This window comes from Strix uralensis, chromosome 12, assembly GCF_047716275.1.
Source record: "Strix uralensis isolate ZFMK-TIS-50842 chromosome 12, bStrUra1, whole genome shotgun sequence".
Taxonomy (NCBI): domain Eukaryota; kingdom Metazoa; phylum Chordata; class Aves; order Strigiformes; family Strigidae; genus Strix; species Strix uralensis.
Window position 1 is genome coordinate 23921032 of NC_133983.1, and position 22358 is coordinate 23943389.

General features: G+C 45.5%; 1 protein-coding gene across 1 annotated transcript in view; it reads right to left on the reverse strand.

The window, feature by feature from the left end:
- Positions 1 to 21964, reverse strand: part of FANCA (FA complementation group A) — a 36624-nt gene extending 14660 nt beyond the window's left edge. Inside the window, exons 1-24 of the mRNA XM_074881520.1 lie at positions 21925 to 21964; positions 21279 to 21388; positions 20241 to 20304; positions 19672 to 19814; positions 19057 to 19152; positions 16857 to 16930; positions 15653 to 15765; positions 14883 to 14965; positions 14413 to 14446; positions 12060 to 12126; positions 11336 to 11448; positions 10336 to 10412; positions 9943 to 10084; positions 9237 to 9370; positions 8118 to 8228; positions 7573 to 7668; positions 7416 to 7475; positions 5865 to 5953; positions 5446 to 5506; positions 5301 to 5350; positions 4107 to 4183; positions 2161 to 2265; positions 1434 to 1576; positions 903 to 973 (exon numbers count right to left, since the gene is read on the reverse strand). Of these exons, the coding sequence (XP_074737621.1) occupies positions 903 to 973; positions 1434 to 1576; positions 2161 to 2265; positions 4107 to 4183; positions 5301 to 5350; positions 5446 to 5506; positions 5865 to 5953; positions 7416 to 7475; positions 7573 to 7668; positions 8118 to 8228; positions 9237 to 9370; positions 9943 to 10084; positions 10336 to 10412; positions 11336 to 11448; positions 12060 to 12126; positions 14413 to 14446; positions 14883 to 14965; positions 15653 to 15765; positions 16857 to 16930; positions 19057 to 19152; positions 19672 to 19814; positions 20241 to 20304; positions 21279 to 21388; positions 21925 to 21964 (2153 nt within the window). The remainder of the gene's footprint in view (positions 1 to 902; positions 974 to 1433; positions 1577 to 2160; positions 2266 to 4106; positions 4184 to 5300; positions 5351 to 5445; positions 5507 to 5864; positions 5954 to 7415; positions 7476 to 7572; positions 7669 to 8117; positions 8229 to 9236; positions 9371 to 9942; positions 10085 to 10335; positions 10413 to 11335; positions 11449 to 12059; positions 12127 to 14412; positions 14447 to 14882; positions 14966 to 15652; positions 15766 to 16856; positions 16931 to 19056; positions 19153 to 19671; positions 19815 to 20240; positions 20305 to 21278; positions 21389 to 21924) is intronic.
- Positions 21965 to 22358: the final 394 nt, after the last annotated feature.

A 22358-nucleotide genomic window follows, 5' to 3' on the forward strand; every position in this document is an offset into this window, starting at 1 on the left:
CTACTTTTCAGCACAGCTTTGCAGTGCAGATTCATCTGCTCCAGGGCAAAACAGTGTAAAAGAGAAGGAAAGACACATTGGTTGCCAAAGCACGCTGCACTCCAGAGAGGCAGCCGCCTCGTTCGGTGCTGCCGGCAGCTGGGATCACAGGCAGCTTGTCAGTACGCTGCTGGTCCCCAGCAAAGCAATTTTCCACTGAAATTTTGACCATAATTTTTCAGACTTCTGTTACATCATGAAAGGAGATGGCTGCTGGTAGAGCCCTTCCAGCGGCAGAGGAGTGCTACCTCTCCCTCCTCGCACAGGCCAGAGTCACACTGGGCCGATTCCAGGGGGAAAAGGGGACGGGAGGTAGAGAGGTGGTGTACTGTGCTGCTCATCCTGCGCCTGCAGCGTTAGACTTTACACCTCCCTCATTTCATATTAGATATGGCATTATGGATGAAGGCTGCAGGTGCCAAAGGCAGCCAACGTGCCAAAAAGACACCCCAAAAAATGGGCGTTCTCCTTCCCTGATCTCTGGTGTCAGCCAGGAAGTAATTCCTGGACAAAAAGAATTTGCTTCATTCCTCATCCCTCACCACTGAGCTGAAAGCGCCAACCTGAGCATGTAGTATTTCTGGGAAGTTTTTATACGTTGTCACAGAGCACAAAGCAGAGCCAAATGCCACCTTTTTCTGAAGAGATCAGTAACAACAGAGGAGAAACATGTTTTATTTACACATATACATCAAAGCGCAATAGTCCTTAGATTACAGAAACTCAGAATAAAGCATCCTGTAACTGCCAGCCTGGCACAGTGGCTATGAACAACCAGAAGTCCCTCCTCACCCCTGGACAAGCGTTGGAATTCTAGTGTGTTAACCAGATTTGATTTCCCTGCTCTTTTACTCGCATCTTACCTGTCAGGAGGGTTAAAATAGGAAGCAGCTATTAGATTTTGGCAGAATGATGTCAGCAGGAGATCGACAACCTGGAATAAGAGACACACTGCTAATTCCTACTTGTCAGGCTGGATATCTAGATCTAGTTTTTCTGCTGCATATATGTAATGTTTCCTGACATTAAAATGAGGAGACATATTGGTTAATGACATTCCCTGCAAGTTGTACAGATCCACTGGCACTGAGAAGAGATGGAAAATTAAGCCCATGAGAGACCGGGAAGGATCCCGGCACACAAGAAGTGTCTAGAGAAGGCTGGTGGAGAAAGCCTGGCTCCTGGCAGGACTGCTCTAACAGAATATATCTCCAGACCCACCAGTCATCCAACAGCTTCCAGGAGGTTAAAGCATATGAATAATCTGCACAGGGCAGGACAAAGCAGACAAAAGGAGATGTATTTCCTGTTCTCCACAGACAAAGCAGCCTTTCACATGTACCATCCAGATGCATTTTTACTTACCCCAGCACCCCAAGCCAGATGGTACTCACCCTCTGATGGCAGGGTTCCAGCCCGGGGGCAGAAACCTCAACTGGGATTGGAGAATTCAAGGCAGCAGCTTCGTTCTCCTCACTGCTGTAACCCAAGACGCTTGCAAGTCTGTCAGAAATCACTGCAATCTGTGCTGGCACATCTGCAGGAAGGTAATGGGAGAGGAGAACCAGGACAAAAGGCATGAAAGATTTACAACTCCACATAACAGAGTATATATTTCACTTGTTGTTCTTCCTAATTTTTACTTATTAAAGCCTTTCATAATATACTTTGGGCTATAACGAGTAAAAAATGTTAGCTGGGACACAGCAATCATCATCTTCATTTTAGAGGACAGCATTATTTTTTCCCCAGTACTATTACCAACACACAGCAAGAATAGTTTTTTTACACCAAAAAGGAAAGAGCCTTCAAAAGGGGGCCCAAGACACCAGGGAAGCCCTGGGAACAGGGCTGCCCATCTTGGCAAAGATCAGCGTGGTACCAAGTGATCATCACAGAGGTGCAGACCTGAAGTTCTGAACTAAAGCATGGGAAATAGGTCAGATATGAATAGATATATATTCATAGCTGGAAGGATTATACAGATCTGAAAGATTACCACCTTCAGGTATCAGTGACAAGTAACTACTGCTGCTGCTTGGGCTAACATTGGCCACATTTTATTAACACAGGCTTTGGCACAGTCATTTATGGGTAGTTATAACTTGCCTTCCTGCATACCTTCATATTTGGTCGGGTCCACAATCAGCGTCCTTAGTTCAGCCAGTTCAGCCTTCAGCTGCTCAGCAGGCTCTTTGGAGTGGCTGGTCTCTACTTTTGATTCATCTAGACAAATAAGAGAGAAACGCAACGCATTATCCCTACCTTTGTGCATTATGGCGGTTCATACAATGCATTCAGCAATCTCTGCATACATTTTCTGTAAAAATGGTATTTACTTTTCTATAAGCTGTAACAGATCCCCAAACTGTGAATCTGCCACATACACAGCTTTGGTTTTACATTCAACATGTGTTATTTAATTAATCATTTATGAGTTTATGCCCAGTTGCAGAAAGCAATCCAGTTTTTAAAGACAAGAGACAAAAGAGTATGAGAAACATTATTTTTTTGTCATTTGGTAAATTTTCGCTCTTTCATCTTTTTACAACACTTTCAGAGTTGTCCTCCTACTTGCTTTAGCTCCCCGCCCCTCAGAGAAACATTTGCTGTCCTCAAAAGACTGGAACCAGTTCCAAAAGCCAGAGACAGACATGACAGCATGAATACTACAGCATCAGCTTCTCCTCAAGCCCAGCACTCTATCCTGCTTTTTGTTTAAAAGAAGAAATAAAAGGAAATTCATTTTACCACTAGAAAGAGTGTGCCACCAGCACCAAGCTGCCACAGCACAGCCCCAAAAACCACCCATAGAGTTTGTCAGACAGGAACGGAGTCTTGCACGTGGGCCAGAAATAACTCAACCATGACCAAGAGAAGTAAATAACAAAGAATAAAATTAATACTTGTTATAAACACACTGTAAAGCAACAAGGTGTTAGGAGACTGCTGAGTCACCTTTATGTGCAAGAATGAGTGCTGATGAACAGGGCAGGCTTAGAGCTGACCAATACTCGGTCCTGCCCTAAATCCAGACTCTGTGCAAGAGCCCCAGGGATGGATTAGGGTGCAGGGGGACGGGATTAGGGTGCGGGGGGGACAGCTCAGGCCATGCCACTAGAGGTCACTGGCAATTCGAGGACACTGCCAGAGCCCTGGCTGTCCTTAGGGATCGGTAGGGATCCAGGGATCCCTCATCCCTGCCGGTTGCCAGGACAACCCCGGCAGCCAGGCTGCACATCTGCGGCTCCCCAGGATGGCTCTGTCACATCTCTCGAGCTACGGCAGCTCCGGAAAGCTTCAAGCACCCAAAACGCCCTGAGCAGCAGTCGGTTACCGACTGGTAGACTGCACACAGAGTACACTTCTCTCCACTGCGCTCTGGGAACGATCTCTGCTCACTAGCCTGACATTTTCATTTCATAGAACCCTGTGGTGAGGATGCTGGCGACTTTCAGATGCATTTGAAACGCCCATTTGCTGAAAGAGATAGGAGAGCTCATCGAATATCTATTACCCTGACACACGCCGCACCAGTAATGCAGCTACAGTGACGGGACCTGAAATTACCGGGGCCTTTCCCCGCAAATGCACAGAAATGATGCTGAGCTCCATCCCTACCCCCTCCTGTTTCCCCAGATCCCAGGCAGGCACAGCCCTCCGTTCTTACAAGAGGATGCAGGGAACTCCGACAGCACCAGTGCCGTTACGCAAGGGACCAATGCAGCAGGTTCACACCCCAGCCGGAGCGGAGCAGCATCCGAGCTGCAAATGCTGACTCATGGCGATGTATTGGAGCTAGATTTAAATCAGCCAGCTCAGGCATCGTTTGCAGCCTCAGCACAGCACAGAGCTCTGCACCGACTGCGGAAATCCCCCGAGCGGGACAGGCAGAGAAAGTCATCGCCAGCGTAGCTAACGCCTCAATAAGACATAAAGAACACACACATATTTACGTACACATTAAAGACCTAACCAGCCATAGATTTTTGCAAATTTTCAATTCAGGAGGGCATCAGTGGAAAAATTAACTTTATTTTAAACTGTAAATGTTTTTATTTTTTTACCTTGTAACATTTTCTCTTTCATAGCACAACAGGCTTGCATGTATGTGGAGTACAAGTTTGAGGGTATTTTGTCAGCTCTATAATAATTGAAAAAAGAAAAGACAATTACTATACTGCATAACCACATTCAAACTTCACCTTCATTAAATATAAGCATAAACAGGAGCTATGCTATGAAATGTAATTACAGAGGCCCCAAAGCATACAGGGCATCTGAAGCATTTTTTAACCATCATCTGACAAGAGGGACAGAAATTTATATCCCAGGCTTTCTTAGCAAGTATTAATACATGTATAACACACACTACACAAAACCAATACTCTCTATATATTATTAATTCACACATTAATACTAGTTTCATATCTAGTACGTGTCTAAGATCACATAAGAGTGCAAGTCATGAGACGTGCAGTATTCGCACATCTAAAACGCTGACGTGACTGAGACCAAAGTTTGACCTCCACCCCTCACAGGCCCTCAGCACCAAAAACATATTACAGGAGGCTCCCTAGAACTCAGCTGCTTCCCTTACAACTTTAATTTTAAAAAATGATCCGGTCTTTTCTAAAGTCAGACTGGAATGACAAGGCAGGACCAAATGCCTCATTTGTAGGTAGTGTTGCAAACATTTTTTCTTCATGACGGGTTACAGAGGAATTACTGGATTTAAAATAAAGCTGTTTCTGCAATGCAGAAAAGCACTTTTCAACACGCATACAGGACAAGCTTGAGTTCTGAGAGGAGCAGCGTTCTCCTGGGGCATTATCCTGGTGTCCCTTAAGAGCAGCTCATAAAGCATTAACGGACACTTAAGTTTCACCTTCCCCTTCTCCCATATCCTCTCCCAAAGAGAGGAGAGACTTTGACAAGGGGACTATTCTTCCTGGTGAAATTTTATATTCAGCAGTATCCTCCAAAGTTTGCATAAAAATATATCTGGCCTGCAGTCAGAGGGCTGCATGGGACTCCTCCTAGATAATGGTTTCACAGTGGCCAGAGGACTAATTACAGAACTGAAGACATTCACCTACACAGATAAGCCACCCCCTCCACAACCTACAAGCCACAAAGCTTGGCCAGCACTCAGCGTTTTGTAAGCAACGTGTCAGAGCCTCCAATAATCTGACATAAAGCCAAACGTTTTGATGAGAGAGTCCAGAAGCACAGAAAATAACACTGGGAAGTTTCAATACCTCTTTAAAGAATCTATAAAAGCCATGTGCACGTCTGGGGTTTTAGGGAGCTGCAACAAAAAAACCAGGCAGGTTAGGCACAAATGACCTGTCTGCAAACACACATCTAAATGGGAGGATCAAAAAGCCCAAACCAAATACTAACCACACGTGGCCTGAGCAAAGCAGGAAGAAACCAGGAAATATAATACGGTCGCCTGAAAATACTGAGACAGAAAAGAAATACAGAAAAATATTAACAATGCCAAAGCTGCAAGAGCCATCTCATTACCTCAAGAATTAATCCAGCTCCTGCAAATAAGCAATATCCATGGTAACGGGCATAGCCACAGACAAGTCAAGTTCAGATTAGCCAACAGTGATTTATTTCTTGAATCTTGCTTTTTATTTATTATAATAATTGTGAACTTCTCTTGCAGGTGTGCATATGCCTTTTCACTCTCTGCATAAATAGCCTCTATTTAGATGACTACCAAAGAATTTTTCTTGTTATTTTGATCCAGACTTGGCTATTATTATTATTATTATTGCTAACAACAAGAAGACTTGAAAAGCACACAATACCTGGCTTCTATCACAGATGTTGGGATCTTCCTTGTGTTTTCAAATATTTGAAGGGCCTTTTCAACATCACGAAGTGCCTGGCCCTGGGGCTGGCTCACACAAGTAACAATGAGAAAGATGTGAGAAATCAAGAATGACAATAATCTGCTCTGCTTGTTCTTTCAGGGTCAGCAACAGTTGTCTGGGCTGTGAAGGGAAGCGACTGAACGAACGCAACTGAGTAACAAGAGTGACCTGATATGCAGAGAAAAACTGCAGGATGGAGAAACCGGGCCTGAACCATCAGCCTGCCTCGATAAGGCTGTTCTAAATCACAGCTATTCTGGGTCAGCCCAAACGTCCGTGGAGCTCTGTACATGCATCCTCCAGCACCTGCAGCAGATACCCCTGCTTAATGTCACAACGTTTATTCAATTGTCCCAATGGGGACAGTATCTTTTCTGTTCCAAATTTGGTTTCTTGTTATTCTATTTTACTTTCTACACTTAGAATTAAGGCCCGTAATCTTCACCTCCAGCCGTGCTACTACACTCCAGGCAGAGGGATTGCCTCCCCAGGTTTCTCTTGTCAGAGCCATAAAACATCTTAAGACCCCAACAACCCAGGCCAGTTTCTCAACAGACAAACAGATTGGACTTGGAAGAAATTAAATGAAATCTTCACTTATAACTTTCAGTTCACCACAGGACTAGATTTCATTGCAGTCTATGCAAGCATCCCTTCAGCAGCCTGCATTTCAGGTGCTCCAGGTGACTGGCTGCATAAATAGGGGCCCCCAGACTGTCACACTCATGATCAATATACAGGGAGGAGCAACAGAGCCAAATGCTTCCTTATCAATTACTGTTGTTACCCAAAACTTATCAGAACCACAGCGTGAAACTGCAGACTGTAGACTCCCTCCCCAAATCTCCTTTAAATATGAGCACTTTGAATACAACACCAAGATGACATGCTGCACTGAAAAGAATCAAGATATATATAAAATGCTTTGCTATGTGATCAAATCATTGGGACCAGATCCATAGTGGGGAGTGTCACCACTGCAATGTGCTGGTCAATCGGCAGAGCTAACTCAGCCCCAGTTCCTGCAAACCTGTGCTACACATCCCCACACCATACACCACCACAAGATCTCCCTTTGTCCTTTAAATCCTCCCCCACAGAACTCTCCATTTATTTTCTCTGCCCCGCAGTACAGGATGGGCAAGAGGCAGCCAGCGCTTCCCTGGCTTCCAACATCAGGTGCTGACTGTGTGGCTAACATAGGTGTTGCTTGGCCAGTAGCTGGCTGGCTAATTGCCGAGTTCCTCTGCAGCCTCATCACGGAATACTCATCACAGTCTGTTTGTCCTCTATGTAAGTCTGGTTTTCATGAAATCTGGGGAGAATCTGCATATTTATGGCCACTAACCCCTGTCTTAACGCTGGAGACAATTTGACAGCGTGCTCAAACTTAGTAGGAATGGCAGAGAGGTGGACAGCCCAAGCTCTTTTCCAGAGGAAAAGGGGCACAACTGGTGAGAAAATGGTTTGACAGAGCAGCAGTACCTGCACAGACTCATCTGTGGAAGACAAGTCTTCATAGAGCCCCATATCCTCTATAGCAACCTGCGTGGGGTGACAGAGAGAGGCACAGGGTCACAACAGCGCTAGTATTTTGGCAGATCCAGAAAGAACTCTTTTCAGAGAGACAATTTTTACTAACCTTGAGGTCAGCCAGTCTGGTTTTAGCCAGAGTGATGTACTCCAAGAGGATGGACCGATGTTTTGTTGGCACAAAAGGTGGGTACATTATATGGACCTGAAACGTGAGATTCACAAGAAGATTTGCCATTTTTACAGGAAGGTAGTGTAAAATTCCCATTAATGTTTACAATCATTTACCTCAAATATTCACCAAAGATGATGTTATTGCTCATTTTAAGATAAGCTGTTTTCATGGCAACCAACATACCAACAAATAGCCAAACAAAATGCCAACATACCAACACATACCACCAACACCCAAACAAAATGCAGAAGGGTTTAAATTTAACTCCATGAAAGGAATTCTCCTTCTGGTCAAGTAAATAGAAGAATCTTGTACTTCCTTATTTCAGGGAGAAAAGGTTTTCAATAATGTATCAGAAGTAATGTAATTACTGTAACAACGTTAACAATAAGCTGGACCTGGGCAAAGGCACAAGTACGTTCACTTTGGAGCAATTCGGGTCAGTCTTTAGAAAACCATCTCTCTCGGCATCTTCTCACCTTCAGGTAGGGCGCTGCTTCGAAGGGCACCAGCTCTGACAAGAACTCAAAGAGGAAGACCAGAGCTTTCTTACCGCTCCCGTGGCGACCACCAGCGTTCCCGAAGGACGCCTGAAACGGGGAGGAAATGTCATCGCAGCCTTGCAGCGCGGGGAAGATCCCCATCCCGGCACTGCGCTGAACTCGGCACACAAACCCCAGACATCCACTACTGTTATCTGCTTTCCAGCAAGAGAAGCTTTCTGGAGAAAAGTCTCCAGAGAAAGTTTATAGAAGTCTCTACGGAAGTTTTCTTTGAGTTTCTTTGTCTGGTTTCCAGAAAGCCTGCCATGCTCAAAGCTCATTCTGATGTTCTACCGTGAGAACAACACTTCGAGGAGTTAAGGCAACACCAAACTGCACCAAAGGATCAAGATTCATCAGGGAACCACAAATCTGCCAGTTTCTACACAGCTTTATCTGGCATTATAAGGAAAATAAGCCAGTCTGAGACTATACAGAACATAAGCAGTTTGCCTTTTGATACATTCTGAAAACTACCAGCAAAGGCTGAGCTCATATTTGCAAACTCATACAAAGGAATTAAACAAAGGTTTAAATTATGGGGAGATTTGCATACCTAAAATACCTACATGTTTACAGCTAAAAGCTAACAACCAATTATCTATAAGGTCAAACACAGCAATTACAGCTGCATGCAAACATCCAGGAAATAGGAATGCTTCATCTGCAATAACCCCCAACTTATGCAATAACAACAGTGCTGGTTATCAAGATACTGAAATACATCCAAGATTATGATTATAACAGGAATTACATGTCTGCATTCCTGACAAATAACTAGAGAAGGCAGGATGGACTTAAAAGATGAAAGGAGGGAAGACTGGAGAAAGCCAAATAAATATATTCCTTGCAGACACAAAGGCAGTAATAAATATTAAATCATTCCTAATACCAATACAATCACTTACTACTCTATTTTTTTTTTTTCTTCTCCTCTCTCTAATTCCTGGCTATAACCTAAAATTAGGGTTTTGCTGGAGAGCAGAACATTCCTTCTGCACAGGAATCTCACACACTTAAAACAAAGATTACCAGCCAGGCCTCATTTAGTCTTACCTTAAACCATTCAGAGTACGGCATGAACAGGGCAGGGCCCTCTAGAGCAGCCTGCCGAGCTATCAGGAACGCGGTGATCATATTTTCCATATCATAATTCTCAAAGGCCTTTATCAGGAGATGGCTCAGTAGATCTAGAAATATAAAACAATATCCTCAAACTTTGCTCTTGACAGCTGTGCTGTAATTTTCTACAGTAAATGAAAACAAATATCGGTGACAAAACATCTGCCACATAAAGAAGGATGTGTATTGCAGCTTGGGGAACCTTTGGGACTCGCTTATATTTTTTCATGCACTTTCAGTGCCCAAATACTCTAGGATTTCAACCTGCAAGAATTGTAGGGAGTCCAGCAATGAGATAATCCATAAGAAACTCTAACAAACAAGGTCTGGTAGCAAAGGTGAGACAGAAGAACTAAACTTCAGTAATCTACTCCCATTAATAATGAGGATAATTATCAAATAACCACTCTTAGCTGTACACGAAGTTTGAGAAGCGTCAGGCACAAAGCCTGGCATTCACATCACCGCTGACATGGAACAAACGGAAAAGCAGATTTTCTGCTGTTCTTTTCCATGCAGGAATCTCAAAACAGCAACCACGAAGGACTCTGTGGCTGCAGCAGTCGGCACGGTTTCCCTCTGCAGGACCTGAGGAGCAAGAAGCACGCGTTGGCTCGCAGGCTTGCCAAGACCTACTCACCTTTGAAGAGCTGCTCAGCCTCAGCCTGACAGACTACCAGCGTGGAAACGCAGGACAGCACATGCTGCCAGTTCACTTCGCGAGTCTCCAGCACTTGCTGCAGCTGGCAGATGGAGTCCTTCGCACTGAGTGCCACGAAGAGCTGGAAGAGGGATCGCCATTCATTTTAGCTGCGCCATCCAGCCACCCGTAAGAGTGAAATACACTGTCAGGATTAACATGCAGATGTCTTTTGCATGACTTTTTCAAAAGCTAGCCTGCATTTGGTAGCTGGCAGTTGGTTCAGACTCTGCAACTGGAACGCACTAGTTTTAAATAACCTCACTTCAGATATTATGTTTGGTTTATATTCATTGAAATAAAAGTTCTCTTTGCAAAACCAGGAGGACATACTTTGCGATACAAGGTAGTGAGCAGCGAACAAGTTCTTGTGAAGCTCCACTCTTTCTGCATATAGATGGCATCAGACACTGCATCCAGAAAAAGAAAAGTTTACTCTTCAGCAATAGATTTTAAAATACACTAAAAACACATAAGTTAACCCGGCAAGATTTCCCTTTGGCTTTGGCAGCCAGAGACATTAAAAACTGCCCACTGAAATCCCCTCTCTCCCATTTGTCTTTGGAACACGGACTGTGGCAACAAGGACCGTGCCATTTCACTACAGCGCTGTCAACTCAAAGCTGCTCTTGCGATCGCACATTCGCAGGCCAGCATAGCACACGCCCAGAGAATCAGCAAGGAATCATCTTTTTCCTCAATAATCTCTTTCTGCTGGAAGCTGGCAATGACACCACTCTCCCACACAACAGGCAAGCAGCTCCAGATCACAGCCCAGAGTGATTTTACCAGAGAGATTTTGTAACCCAAACATATTTCTTCCTAAAAAGCTCAAGCTTCACAATTACCAATCCTGGATTAGAAGCCTTCCTGCCTTTACCTCTAATCTACCAAAAGAAACACCCAGTCAGCAGAGAAAGGACATGTCTTGTGCTTAAACCCGAAGGCACACAGGGACCAGACTATTTTAGCTCCAGGTTCTTTGCAGAACCACCTCTCCCACCCAGTTTCCCCTTTGGCCAGAGCTCTCCCATGTCCGTCCGATCCACAAAGGCTGCTATTAGATTTTACTCCAAATATCTGTTAACGAGCCGTTGGCTGAAGCTCTGTTGGAAGGCACTGATTTTCCACCTAAAGTTTTCTCCTGACCTACAAGCCCTCTAAAGCCCAGATGGATTTTTTTGTGTGTGTGATCTGGGAAATTGCTGGGGAGTCAGGCAGCTTCTCTGGGTCCTCCAGGCTGGAGCCCATTCAGGGAGGCGTGGGTGGGATGGAGCTCGGGACACACCGTAACACACCCTGGAGACACTCACCTCTCCCCGCCTATTCCTACCTTTCAACAATGGGTTGTAGGTAAGAACCTCGGTCAGGGTGTGTCTAAAAAACTGCTGCAAGGAATCCGGATGAACCGCACTCTTATAAACTGACACATTGAACACATTCAGCCTACAAATGACAAGGAAATATTCAGAAACAACGCACAGGAAGTGTGATCAACCAGGTGCTGATTAGGGTGAATGACTCATTTTTCTGCTACATCTTATAAGATTGCCAGAGATATATACTGTTTCATATTTTTAAAAACATCTATTGGTTACTCAATATTATGTAGTTATCAGATTTACAAACCTGAGTCTGATGTATACCCCTGCACAGAACAGGACTGGCTTGACTTGTACAAAGTTGTTATAAAAAATGGGTTTGGAAGCAGGAATTAGAGGAGAAGATGACAGCACCTTCCAGGTGTTTCTGCTCAGAAGCAGAGTGAAAAAACTTGACCGGGAAAACTGGCCACAATGCCAAGAGGGTGCTCCAAGGCTGGTTCCAGCCCTGCCAGAACACCCTTTCCAACCTGACACTTATCTTTTTACAAGTATTTTCATTTACACATATTTTATTAGAGAGAATACTAAACATGAGTAGCACTGAGGAGGCCGGTGCAGGTGTAAATAAATTAAAAAAACCCACAACATTCCCTCTATCTCAGTAACAAGTGTGTAACAGTGGATAAAAAAAAACCTTCTCCTTACATTATTCAGGGGAGCAGCATTTCTTACCAGAACCTCATAGCTTGCAACGTGGAAACATCTTCCTGCTTCTCTTTACCAACAGCATCAAGCACCCCTGTACCCCAAAATAAAGACACACAAACACCATGAAAGGAATGGAAGTGGAAGGAACTGTGACACTAAACAACACACAGGAACTAACAGGAACAAGCAATTTGTGCACCTTTAAGAAGGTGACCCCATTAGGAAAATATGCAGAGGCCATTCAGCAGCATTAAATTCTTATGAATTTTTTTCAAAAGTGACACAGAGACTCAAAAACTATTAACCTTGAACCAATTTAAAAGCACTCCCAAGAATGTGCTAATAATTAAGCCATCTAAAAATGCACATAAATTAGTAGTTAATTTCCAAACCCAATCCTAATTGTGCAGTGCATCTGCGAGAGCGAGTACTGCAAAGCTGCAGGAGAGAAAAGTCTGTCTGGAGGCAGGGATTTGCACAAGCAGGCTTCGAATTAACAACCCCTGGAAACAACGGTCTTAACCATCCTTGCAAACAAAACGCACACTGCTGCAAGTGCCACCCATTTGTAACAGCAGTGGGACCTCATGTTACATTTGCCCAGCAGAAATTCCTTCAAAAGCTAGATTTGCCCCAAAAATGACCGGTGAGAGGTCAAACAGGTTGGCAGCACATTGCCTTGACCATCAGCCTACACCGCTCAAAGCCCACACACTGAGAGACCCTTTGCTTTACAGGCTGATGCAGCAGCATTTTTTTGTTTCTTGTCCCATCCTACATTCAAAAGATGCTGCTTTTAACATTAATACTGAGCTGGGGGAGCAAAACAGGCATCCCTCACATGCCTTTGGCATTAGTACGCAGCACCCTCCTCCCCTGCTGAGGAATACTTTAAGGTTAAGTAGAGGAGAACAGAGAAAAAGATAAATTCTACTTATCCTCAGGCACAGCAGTTCAATACAGCAAGCCCAGTACTAAGAGGCACAGTGCTCCCATGCTACTCTCAGCCTGTCCTTCTCCTCCTGTGAAGGTCTTCATTAATAATGAATTATTTTACATAAAGAATCCTAACATTCTTCAAAGCAGCTGATTAGTTAAGGGAAACCCCTCAAAGGTGACCCAAAAGTATACACTAATAAAAATACCTCATATAAAACTCATTTAATATAATTTTCAGACACACAGACTGCAAGTCAGCAGCAGTGTGGGCTGCACAAACGTGAAGGTCAAATGAAGAGCAGGTTAGCAGACTCCTGTCTGACTGCCAACAGCCTGCTCCTCTTCCTCCAAAATCCCCCTAGCCCTGTGTTTATAAGGGTTATTTTTCAAGTACTGGGACTCACACATATTAAATAAGAAAGCACTTCTCTTACAGCTTTGCCTTTTTAGAAGCGCTCCGCAAGGTCTGTAAGGCATCTCTGTCTACAGACAAAGCTCCCTGCAAGAGATGGGTAAGGGACCAGGGTGGCAGAAGAGGGGAGCAGTCCTGGCATTGTGTCCTGGTTCTCAGTCATCTTACAGCAGAGGAAAAGCACTAACCTCTGCAGCAGCGCTGAGCGTGTTGCTGAAACACGCCAGCAAGAAGAGTGGTAAAGTGCTGTCACTAAGGAAACTGGAAAGTAACAGCAGCCACACAGTCAGATTATACTAATACATGGGTGTAGGGCATGTGGGGAGGTGTAAGTGGAGGTGAGGAGAGGTAAGTGGACACTTCCTCCAGTCTACAGCACATACAGCAACTTACCGTGAAGATCATCTGTGACACAAGACAAAAAAATCCCTCGTGTGTGTTTAGTCTTTCTACATGAGGATTTGCAAAGTATGCACTGAGCTCGCAGCAGCAGGACTGCCCAGGCCAAGACAGGCACGTTGTCCGTGGGACAGTTCTTAAAGACTACACATGTACATTAGATGTCTTTGCTCAGCATAAAAAAAAAAGTTTCACAAGACATTAAATCCAAACTGTGAGCCAGCGAAATAGCTTACTTGCACAGAACTTGGACTTTACAAAGTTTGCTTTACTAAGAAAAAATTATCCTAGCCCAACCTCTGTGCTACAATTGCTTCCAATCAAATTTGTTAAAAAGCAGCTCAGATATCTACCTGATGTTGCACCCGGGAGCATCAAAATGAACGAGCATAAAAGGCAAGAAATTATCTGCAGTGTTTGGAGACACTCACTTTACAAGAGCAAAGGGGAGAGCAGAGGCACATAAAATCAGCAACATAAATACTATGCACAAGAGAGGAAAAGGATCCCTGGGAAAGGATTTCTTAGAGATTTAACAATGTCCTTCGAGATTTAGCGACGAACAAGGAGTGCAAGTCTAGCAAACAGCAGTGAGTGCACAAAGCTACAAATCACAAAAACACTTACATGTCAACATTCTTTGTAACACAGCGTGACAGATCTGTTCAAAATTGAGAAATTAAGAACATTTAGAGTTTAAGAGAGCTACAGTTACGTGCAGAAAAAGTAAATTGACTCAAGGGAAGTTTTGTCCCTCTTAATTTAAAGGTTAACTTTCACCTCACTCTGCTGTAGGACAGATACAACAGACACAAGGGCAGGCATTTCCCATGCTTACCAGCGTTCCATGCCTCACATTCAAATGGAAAAAAGGGGAAACCAAGGAAGCTTAAAAAGCCTCACCTTAGATAAATTCTCCATAAAAAAGCCTCTGTTCTGGTTTCACCATTTCCTCCTCACCCACTCCAGCACCTGGATCACCACCTTTTCTTTGTTGCTCTGAGCTCTGATTTCTTTATGCTCAGCAAGGCACAGAGGTATCTAATGGAACTACTTTTTTAAACAACCATTTGTAAATAGGTTTGTTTTGTCCTTACATAGGGGACCTTCTTGAATTCCAACTTCCTTCCCAGCTCTGAAGTTTGCTGAAAGCCATTCTGAAGAAACACGATCGCCAAGTCTGCGAATCAAGAAGGAATTAGTGATTCAGCATCCCCTTTTCAACAGAGACCACTCGCTCTTTCACCTCCCCATCTCGGCCCCCCAGTAGGACCAGTGTCTGAAAAGCCTCGTTCACTACACAGCACTCAGCAGGAATCATTTCTTTTCTTGGGAGTAAAATTACTCCCAGGCAAAAGGACCTAGAACAATGGATGGCAAGGAGCACAGAAACTTAAAGGACTATAAAGACTAAAGACTTTACAGGTCTTACACTCCGTTACCACTGCAGAACTCACATGGGTTGTACCAGGCCAACTGCACTAGTCCAGAGGTCTGACTACAGCTCTTCAATCAAATTGTGTAGTGATTTTTTTTCTAAACAAAACCACCAAATAAATAATAGAAAATGACAGGGGGGAAACAGAACTGGTAAATATTTCTGGTCCAAAATATCTCAGACACTTTGCAGGAGCGTCACACTCTCAATACATCATCCCTGGCCCCATACACCTTGCAACTACACTTTCTTGGACACTGTAACTCAAGGAGATATAGAAATTCAATATTCCCCTCACTGAAATGAGGTGAGAAAACACAAAGCGAGGCCTCTGTTTTCACACCTCCAAGCTCTTGACTCGCACAGCCCCTGCAGCAGGCTGTGCATTGCCCCAGGCCCCGCTCCACCAGCGCCCAGTGAGAGCCTTGCCTGCGAGAAGGCGCCCGGCGCGCTCCGCGTCCTCGGAGGCCTCCTCCGCCCGCTGACAGAGGCCACAGAGGCTGCTGCACAGCCACTCCACCACAGCAGGGCCGGCCGGGGCGCTGGGAACAAACAAAAGCATGTTCAAGATCCGCTACAGCTTGGGTTTCGGCTCCACCATCCTCTTGGACTCAGGAAAGAATCATTTGTGCAGGACTCTGCTCTACATGAGGCATTTCATTTCCTTCATTTGGGCCAGCAAGAGTTTTATTTGCTTTATAAGGAGATTCCACAAACGCTTCCAAAGGAAAAAATACACGTGAAATTGTGTGTTCTAGTATTTCCTCATGTCTGACATGAAAGTATTTCCATTTAGAAAGTTCGGCTAGAAGAAAGACTCTAGTTCCAATTTATAAGATACTTAGATAAAAATGTCTAAAAAAAAAAAAAGAAAAATTAAGCTCATCATCTATCCCTTTGGTTTCCTTAAATCTGAAGTACAGTGGGCACCAAAGGCTTTCTCCCCATCCCATTAACAGACAGTAAACCAATATCAAAAGCCTAAGAGATGGCTGTGACATTCCTTTGACACCATAAGAAAACAACCTGAACTTCTCAAAGGATAACTGGTTTTAGCTGTCAGCTCTGGATAGGGAAAAAATTAAAATCAATTCTTAGAATAACTATTCTCTGGAGATTAACTCTGTCAAACCTTGGTGAAACATGAGGGTTTGTGAAGACAGAAGCACACAGCTTCTGCAAAGCCAGGCTCCTCATCAAGACCAGCACTAATTTTTAGGGGCTAAATGAGAGTTTCCACAGCAGACCCGGACGTAGGGCCCAATGAGCTGGAGAAGCTGGGTCACCGCGTCCTCCCCCATGCTGTCTGCAGACCACCCACACCCACTGCGCCTGAGAAACAAAGCTTGGCCTAAAGCTTCACCTCGGCCGCTCTGCAGCAGTGGCTCACGTCAAAGCGTTTCGCTTCCCAGTGCGGCTGATTCGGCCAAACAACCAGCCACCACACCTTAACCTGCACTAATTAACCCAGAGTACCCGCTCAAACCCAGGGTAACTTCTTAAACCCTGATCTGGGGACTTGCCAGCATCCGACTATATTCTTACCCCAGAATACTCATGACTAATCCCCGATTACATTTCAATAGGCTTTAAAAGATTAAATACATCTGCAAACCTATAAACCTCTACTCACCTCTCCAGCAGCTCTCCCAGTCCAACGACATCGTCTCTGTGCAGGTGCCACACAGCTTCCAGCACTGGAGGCTCCTAACGAGATGTCACAATTAGACCATACGCTGCATTTTGCAGTTAACATTTCCCTAACTATATATATATATATAAAAAACCCTAAATTCCATTTATTCAAACTATCCAGAACTTACTCAAATTTTAAAACGACAACATAGGAAATACCAGATGAGGAATGATTATACTTGATTTTTCCTTCCTACAAATTTTGAATGGTTTAGGGTTATAGATGCATCATCATTTTAAATTTTCACGGTTAAGTAATAATTATATCCATCTTGGTTCCCCTAGAATAATGCTGATGCTGTATATTCAAAGGAGCAGTGGATATTGCAGGAAACAGGTAACATCACTAAGTCTCAAGTCTTGTTAATTCAGATCCAGAAACAGATTAGAGAATTATCGCTTAGCCTATTAGCCGTTTATTAGTCTCTGTGAAGCGAGTTTGTCGCTCTCAAATCCATTTCCCAATAGGAGACAACAGGAAGAGGCGCTGCAACCGTGCGGGAAGAGGCCGACGGACATGGAGGAAAAGCCACCACTGCTCGGGCAGCCCCGCTCCTGAACGCCAGGCTCGCCAGCGGCAAAATCGGCACTAGGCCTGGCTTCTGCACGGATGAACCTGCTGCCCTTCGTGCCTCCCTGCAACATCCCCTCCAGCTCCCAGCTGGAGCAGCGTGTCCTTGCGCCAGCAAAACAGGACTCCAGGGTGCACCTGGCAGGGATAAAGGCTCATTCCAGCCTCCAGACAGAAACAAAGGCCTCACACCTGGTGAAGGAAGAGCGACTTGGGCACACAAGCCATTCAGGAGAAAAGCTTTCTGCAGCGACCAGCAGCTGCCTCGTAGCATGACCCTAGACTCGCCCACTCACTTTGTCTTCGACAACCTAATTCTTTACTGTAACAATCTCAATTACACAGCAGCACTTGATCTCCATGTCTACCCGAGAACGAGGAGATCTTGATCAGCCTACAAAACACACGGGATTCTGTTTGCAGCCCAGGATCGGATATTTGAGACTAGAGCACGCCTCTTTATCCTGGCAGATCAGCTGCTTCCTTCTTTCCCACCAGAGCAGCAAGCAACAAAAACTATCCCACTCACAAAAAGTCCTTAAATCCACTTAGAGCATCACTTATCTCAAGAAAACAAACCACCCAAATGGAATCAAGACAACACATTTGTGAAGCAATGCAACCTGTTATCGGCTATCGTATTTCTCTCAAACCATTTTCTGCATGAACTCCCTGAGGCTTATCACCATTCCCAGATAAACAGAGCAGAGAACCAGAACACCCAAGACGCACCGAAGATCGCTGGCAAAGCACGTAAAGGACTTCTGGGACTGCACCACCCCAGTGCCAGCTGGGAGCTTCGGCACTGCCTGGTCAATCAATCGGGATTGCTTAGCCCAGGCACCAAACCGACATGCCAGCTGATGGAAAGTTATTAGCACACTTCATCGATCACAGTAAGGCGGTGAAGCTAAATAGGAAAGAAAACGATCCCCCCTTTAACAGCTTCTGTTAACTGCGGTGTCACCTCAGAGGAGTTTAATCCCGTTACCCATGCTGTAACCCCAGACACCGTATTGCCATGTCCTGGCTAGCTGCCTCCTGGGGAGGACCAGCCATGCTGAGTACAAATGGAAAGAGTTAAATGAAAACCAACGTTTGATCACCAAGATGCTGCCAACTCTCCTCTGTGGCAGTTTCTCAGAAGTGGCCACACAATTTTAATAATTCACCTACTTCCAAACCTCTACCGAGTCCTCTTTAAAAAAGCAAATCCCACTACGGAGGTAAGGACGGTCCGAGTGAACTTGCTTTAAAATAAACAAAACAAAAAAACCCCACCATCTATCATCCAGCTCATGCTTTTGAAAGGTCAGAAAGACCACAGTCATTCTCAGGAGGAGTTCACAACTGCAGTCGACCAAAGCAGGGATAAGCAGGGGCAAGACTGCTCTAGGCCACCAAAAAAAACATGAAGGGAAACAACGGAAATCACAGCACTTCCCTAGTCCATTTAACAGTTATCTCTGGCCTTCATGGGAGAGGAGGGTTGAAAACAGGCTACCACATCCCACAGATGAAGTCTAAGTGGTCTGTAACAGGGCAACATTTCTCCACAAGTTCTTACCTTCATTTTCCACATTTCTTGACAGAAGAGGGAGCGACAGAACACATTGTTCGCCAGCAAATCCTTGACCGTTTGAAGCAAGCAAGACAACCTCTTCTGGCATCACCCCAGAAATGAAGCAGAAATCATTTCCTTTGTAAATAACACATTCTTAGAAAAACAATTTCTTGCTTTTCCCTGTTTACTGCATTTTAAAGGCTTGAATGGTGGAGAGAATTCATGGGAGAGGCCCAGACTTTTCACCTTAAGGCTGAACTAAAGGCAGCCACGCTGACAGCAGCAACACCTGACAGCGCCTCAGGGGTGACCCGGCTGTCACTGCACCCTGCTACACCCCAAACTGAGACCATCGATAAAGATGGGATCATGGATTAAAGAGGCCAAGCGCTTCAGCAACAGACAAAAAGCTTCATTTCCAAGCTGTCAAAAACAGCCACTTTGGTGTATCGGAGAGGAACGCCGTACCTCTGTGAGCATATCGGACACTTAAATGAATAAACATCCGCTCAGGTGCTACGTGTTTGGGCAACTTTATCAGAACAGATAAAACTGGGTTAAAGTCAAACTTAACATGACTCTTTTCTTGATAAACTAAATGTAAACCTTCTCCCTTACTCTCTGGTCCAAGTTCAGCAGTGGGACTTGAGAGGGGCTTGCAGAAGCCTGGCAGATCCGCTCAATGTTGGTAACAGCATTTCTGGCTGCCAAGATCGCTGTGGGTACACCCAATCTTGAGGCCTGTTCCTGCAGAACAGAGACTGGAAAAAAAAAAAAAACAAAGCAGAAAGTTGACAGCATGGGAGAAAAAAGGGTTTGAACACATGACTGTGAAGACAGAAGTCCCAAGTCTTCCTGCACAGATATCATTTGTTGCAAATCATTTTCATTTCCATGTATCATTCCTTTACTGTACATAAAAAACAGGGGCAGAACAAACAGGGGCAGAGGTGGAATATCCCTGCTAAGCAGATTTGTGTATTTTAGTCTTGTGGGCCTCACAGTAACACTTTCAAATAATCAAAATACTCAACGATCAGACCTTGCCAGGGGTGTCATCACCAGACAAGTAGCTGGATGGGATGAAAAAGAAAGTAAAACTGGGATTGCATTTAACAGGCAAAGCTTCAGTACATGAGGAAAAGTTCTTTCCCACGTCTGTCTCCAATAACTACTCTTTCACTCACCTATAAATGATTCTTCCTGGTGCTCTGTGCCATCCTGTCCAGCTGGCTTGACTGAATCTTCCACCTGGCAGCCAAACAAAAACAGAACAGTCTGAGATGTCTCTTACACAGATTTACAAACCTACTCCCTCTAAAGCATGCTGAGCAGCCCTGGCACTCCTGGGGGCTGGAGAAACTAACGCAAAAATCAACACCAAGTGCCACATGGTCATGGTAAACCAGAGGTTTCAGGGCACTTCACAAGAGACATAAGTACAGTTATTTTCATTTTATGCAGGGAAAAGATGATACGGGTCAAAGTTACTTGTCTCCAGTCAGGCAACAGATCAGCAGCAGCATCAGGAACAGAAGTCTTTCAAGTCCCTTCTGCCAAGCCACGCTGCCATGAATATTTGATGAAATGTGTCAAAATGTTGGATCCTTTTCTAGTTAAATCCCCTTTTTTCTTTTTAGAAAGGCAAATATTCTGTACAGAAAGAAACACCCTTGTGGCTGAACTGTGGGAAGTATTTGAATTGTCGATTCAAGTTATCAAAATCAAAAGCTTTCTCCAGCATGTGAGGAGAAGGTAGAATGTGGCCAAGTCAGAATGTTGGCTCAAGCGTCTATATAGGCAAACGACCTAGGTTTTCATAAAGACAGTCACATTAGTCAGAAATGGTTGGCAATTCAGAGAAAACCCAAGAGTCTCTACTGATTTGTTTTTCCTACATTCACAAGAAGCCAGTTCTGACCCCAAGAAAAAGGTGCTGGATTTCCCTTTGTCCCAAATCCAAACCATGCTTAACCATTTTTAGTCCGTAATAATAAAACATAGAGGAATAAAGGAAAAAAAATAAGCTCATTTCTGCAACATAGACCTCTAAACTTCAGCTTACTCCTCCAGGGCCATTTTTTCTTTCCACGTATTATGAAAACTGTGTTCCCAGGACATTCATTCCCTAGTTGCCCTAGGAGGGACCCTGGTGGATCCCACCTCCAGCTGGGATCTCCAGCGATCCCCAGCCTGACCACTACCCCCCAGCTGCCCGCTCCTACCTCCAGGAGGAGGTCATTCAGGTTCTGATGGTGATCCAGAAGGCGCAGAGCTGCTTCCTGGAGTTCTGCTCCACTCCCAAAGGCGTTTTTTCGTTTCCTGGCTCTCCCTGCTGAGAAGTTTGGATTTCTTTTAGAACCACAGCTTGCTCTGACAGCCCCCCATGGACACCTCCCTGTCAGCACACCTCACCGACAGGGCAAAGGCAGCCGCAGCCAGACCCTCATTAGCCGGCAGCATGGCAGGAGCAGTAAAGGATGTTTCTGCATGGTTTGCTCTGCTAACAAAGCCCCACAGCCTTCAGCACGAGCAGCCCACTGTCAGCCATCAGCCTCCAAAGGCCCTTGGCCTAAAGCAACCAAAGTGCTGCCCTGACACTCCCACCCCAGGACAGGAGATGCAGCAGGGAGACAGGAAAGCCACCAGACTTTGGGAAAGGGCTCCTGGGAGGAGCAGGGGCAGCGGGGCTGAGGAGGAGCTGAGGTGAGGGGCTGCCAGGAGCCCAGAGCACCACACAGGCCGGAGGAGGGAGTGTATGAGGGCAGAGAGGGGACATTCACCCCTCCCTCCCACGCCGCTGTCCCTGCAGGAAGCGCCAGGCCAAGAGCTCACTAGAGGAGCCCCGGCGCCGCCTCAGCCCGAACCTACCCAGCAAGTCCCGCCATGTCCGCCCGCCCGGTCCCGCCATGACGGCGGCGCCCGCCCCCTTCCCGCCAAACAAACCCGCCCGCCCTGCGCCGCCATTGGCTGCCCGCGGGGGGAGGCTGCCTCCGCCCATTGGCTGGAAGTGCGGCGTGGTCCCGCCCACCTTTCCGCCATCTTGATAGTGGCAGCGGCGGAGGCTGCCATGTTGGGAAGGGCGGTCGGTGTGGAGCGGGGGGGGGGCGCCGGAGTGTTGTGTCAGGCGGTGGGGCGGGATGGGTGAGGTGAGATGTGGGGGGACACACTAGGGTAGGGCAGGGAAAGAGGGAAATGCGCTCTGCAAAGGCACTGTGTGTGGGACAGCGGTGGGTGGCTCAGGCCACAGCCTCAACATGGGCACCAGGAGAAGGGCTTTCCCCTGACAGGCCCTGAGGGGAAGC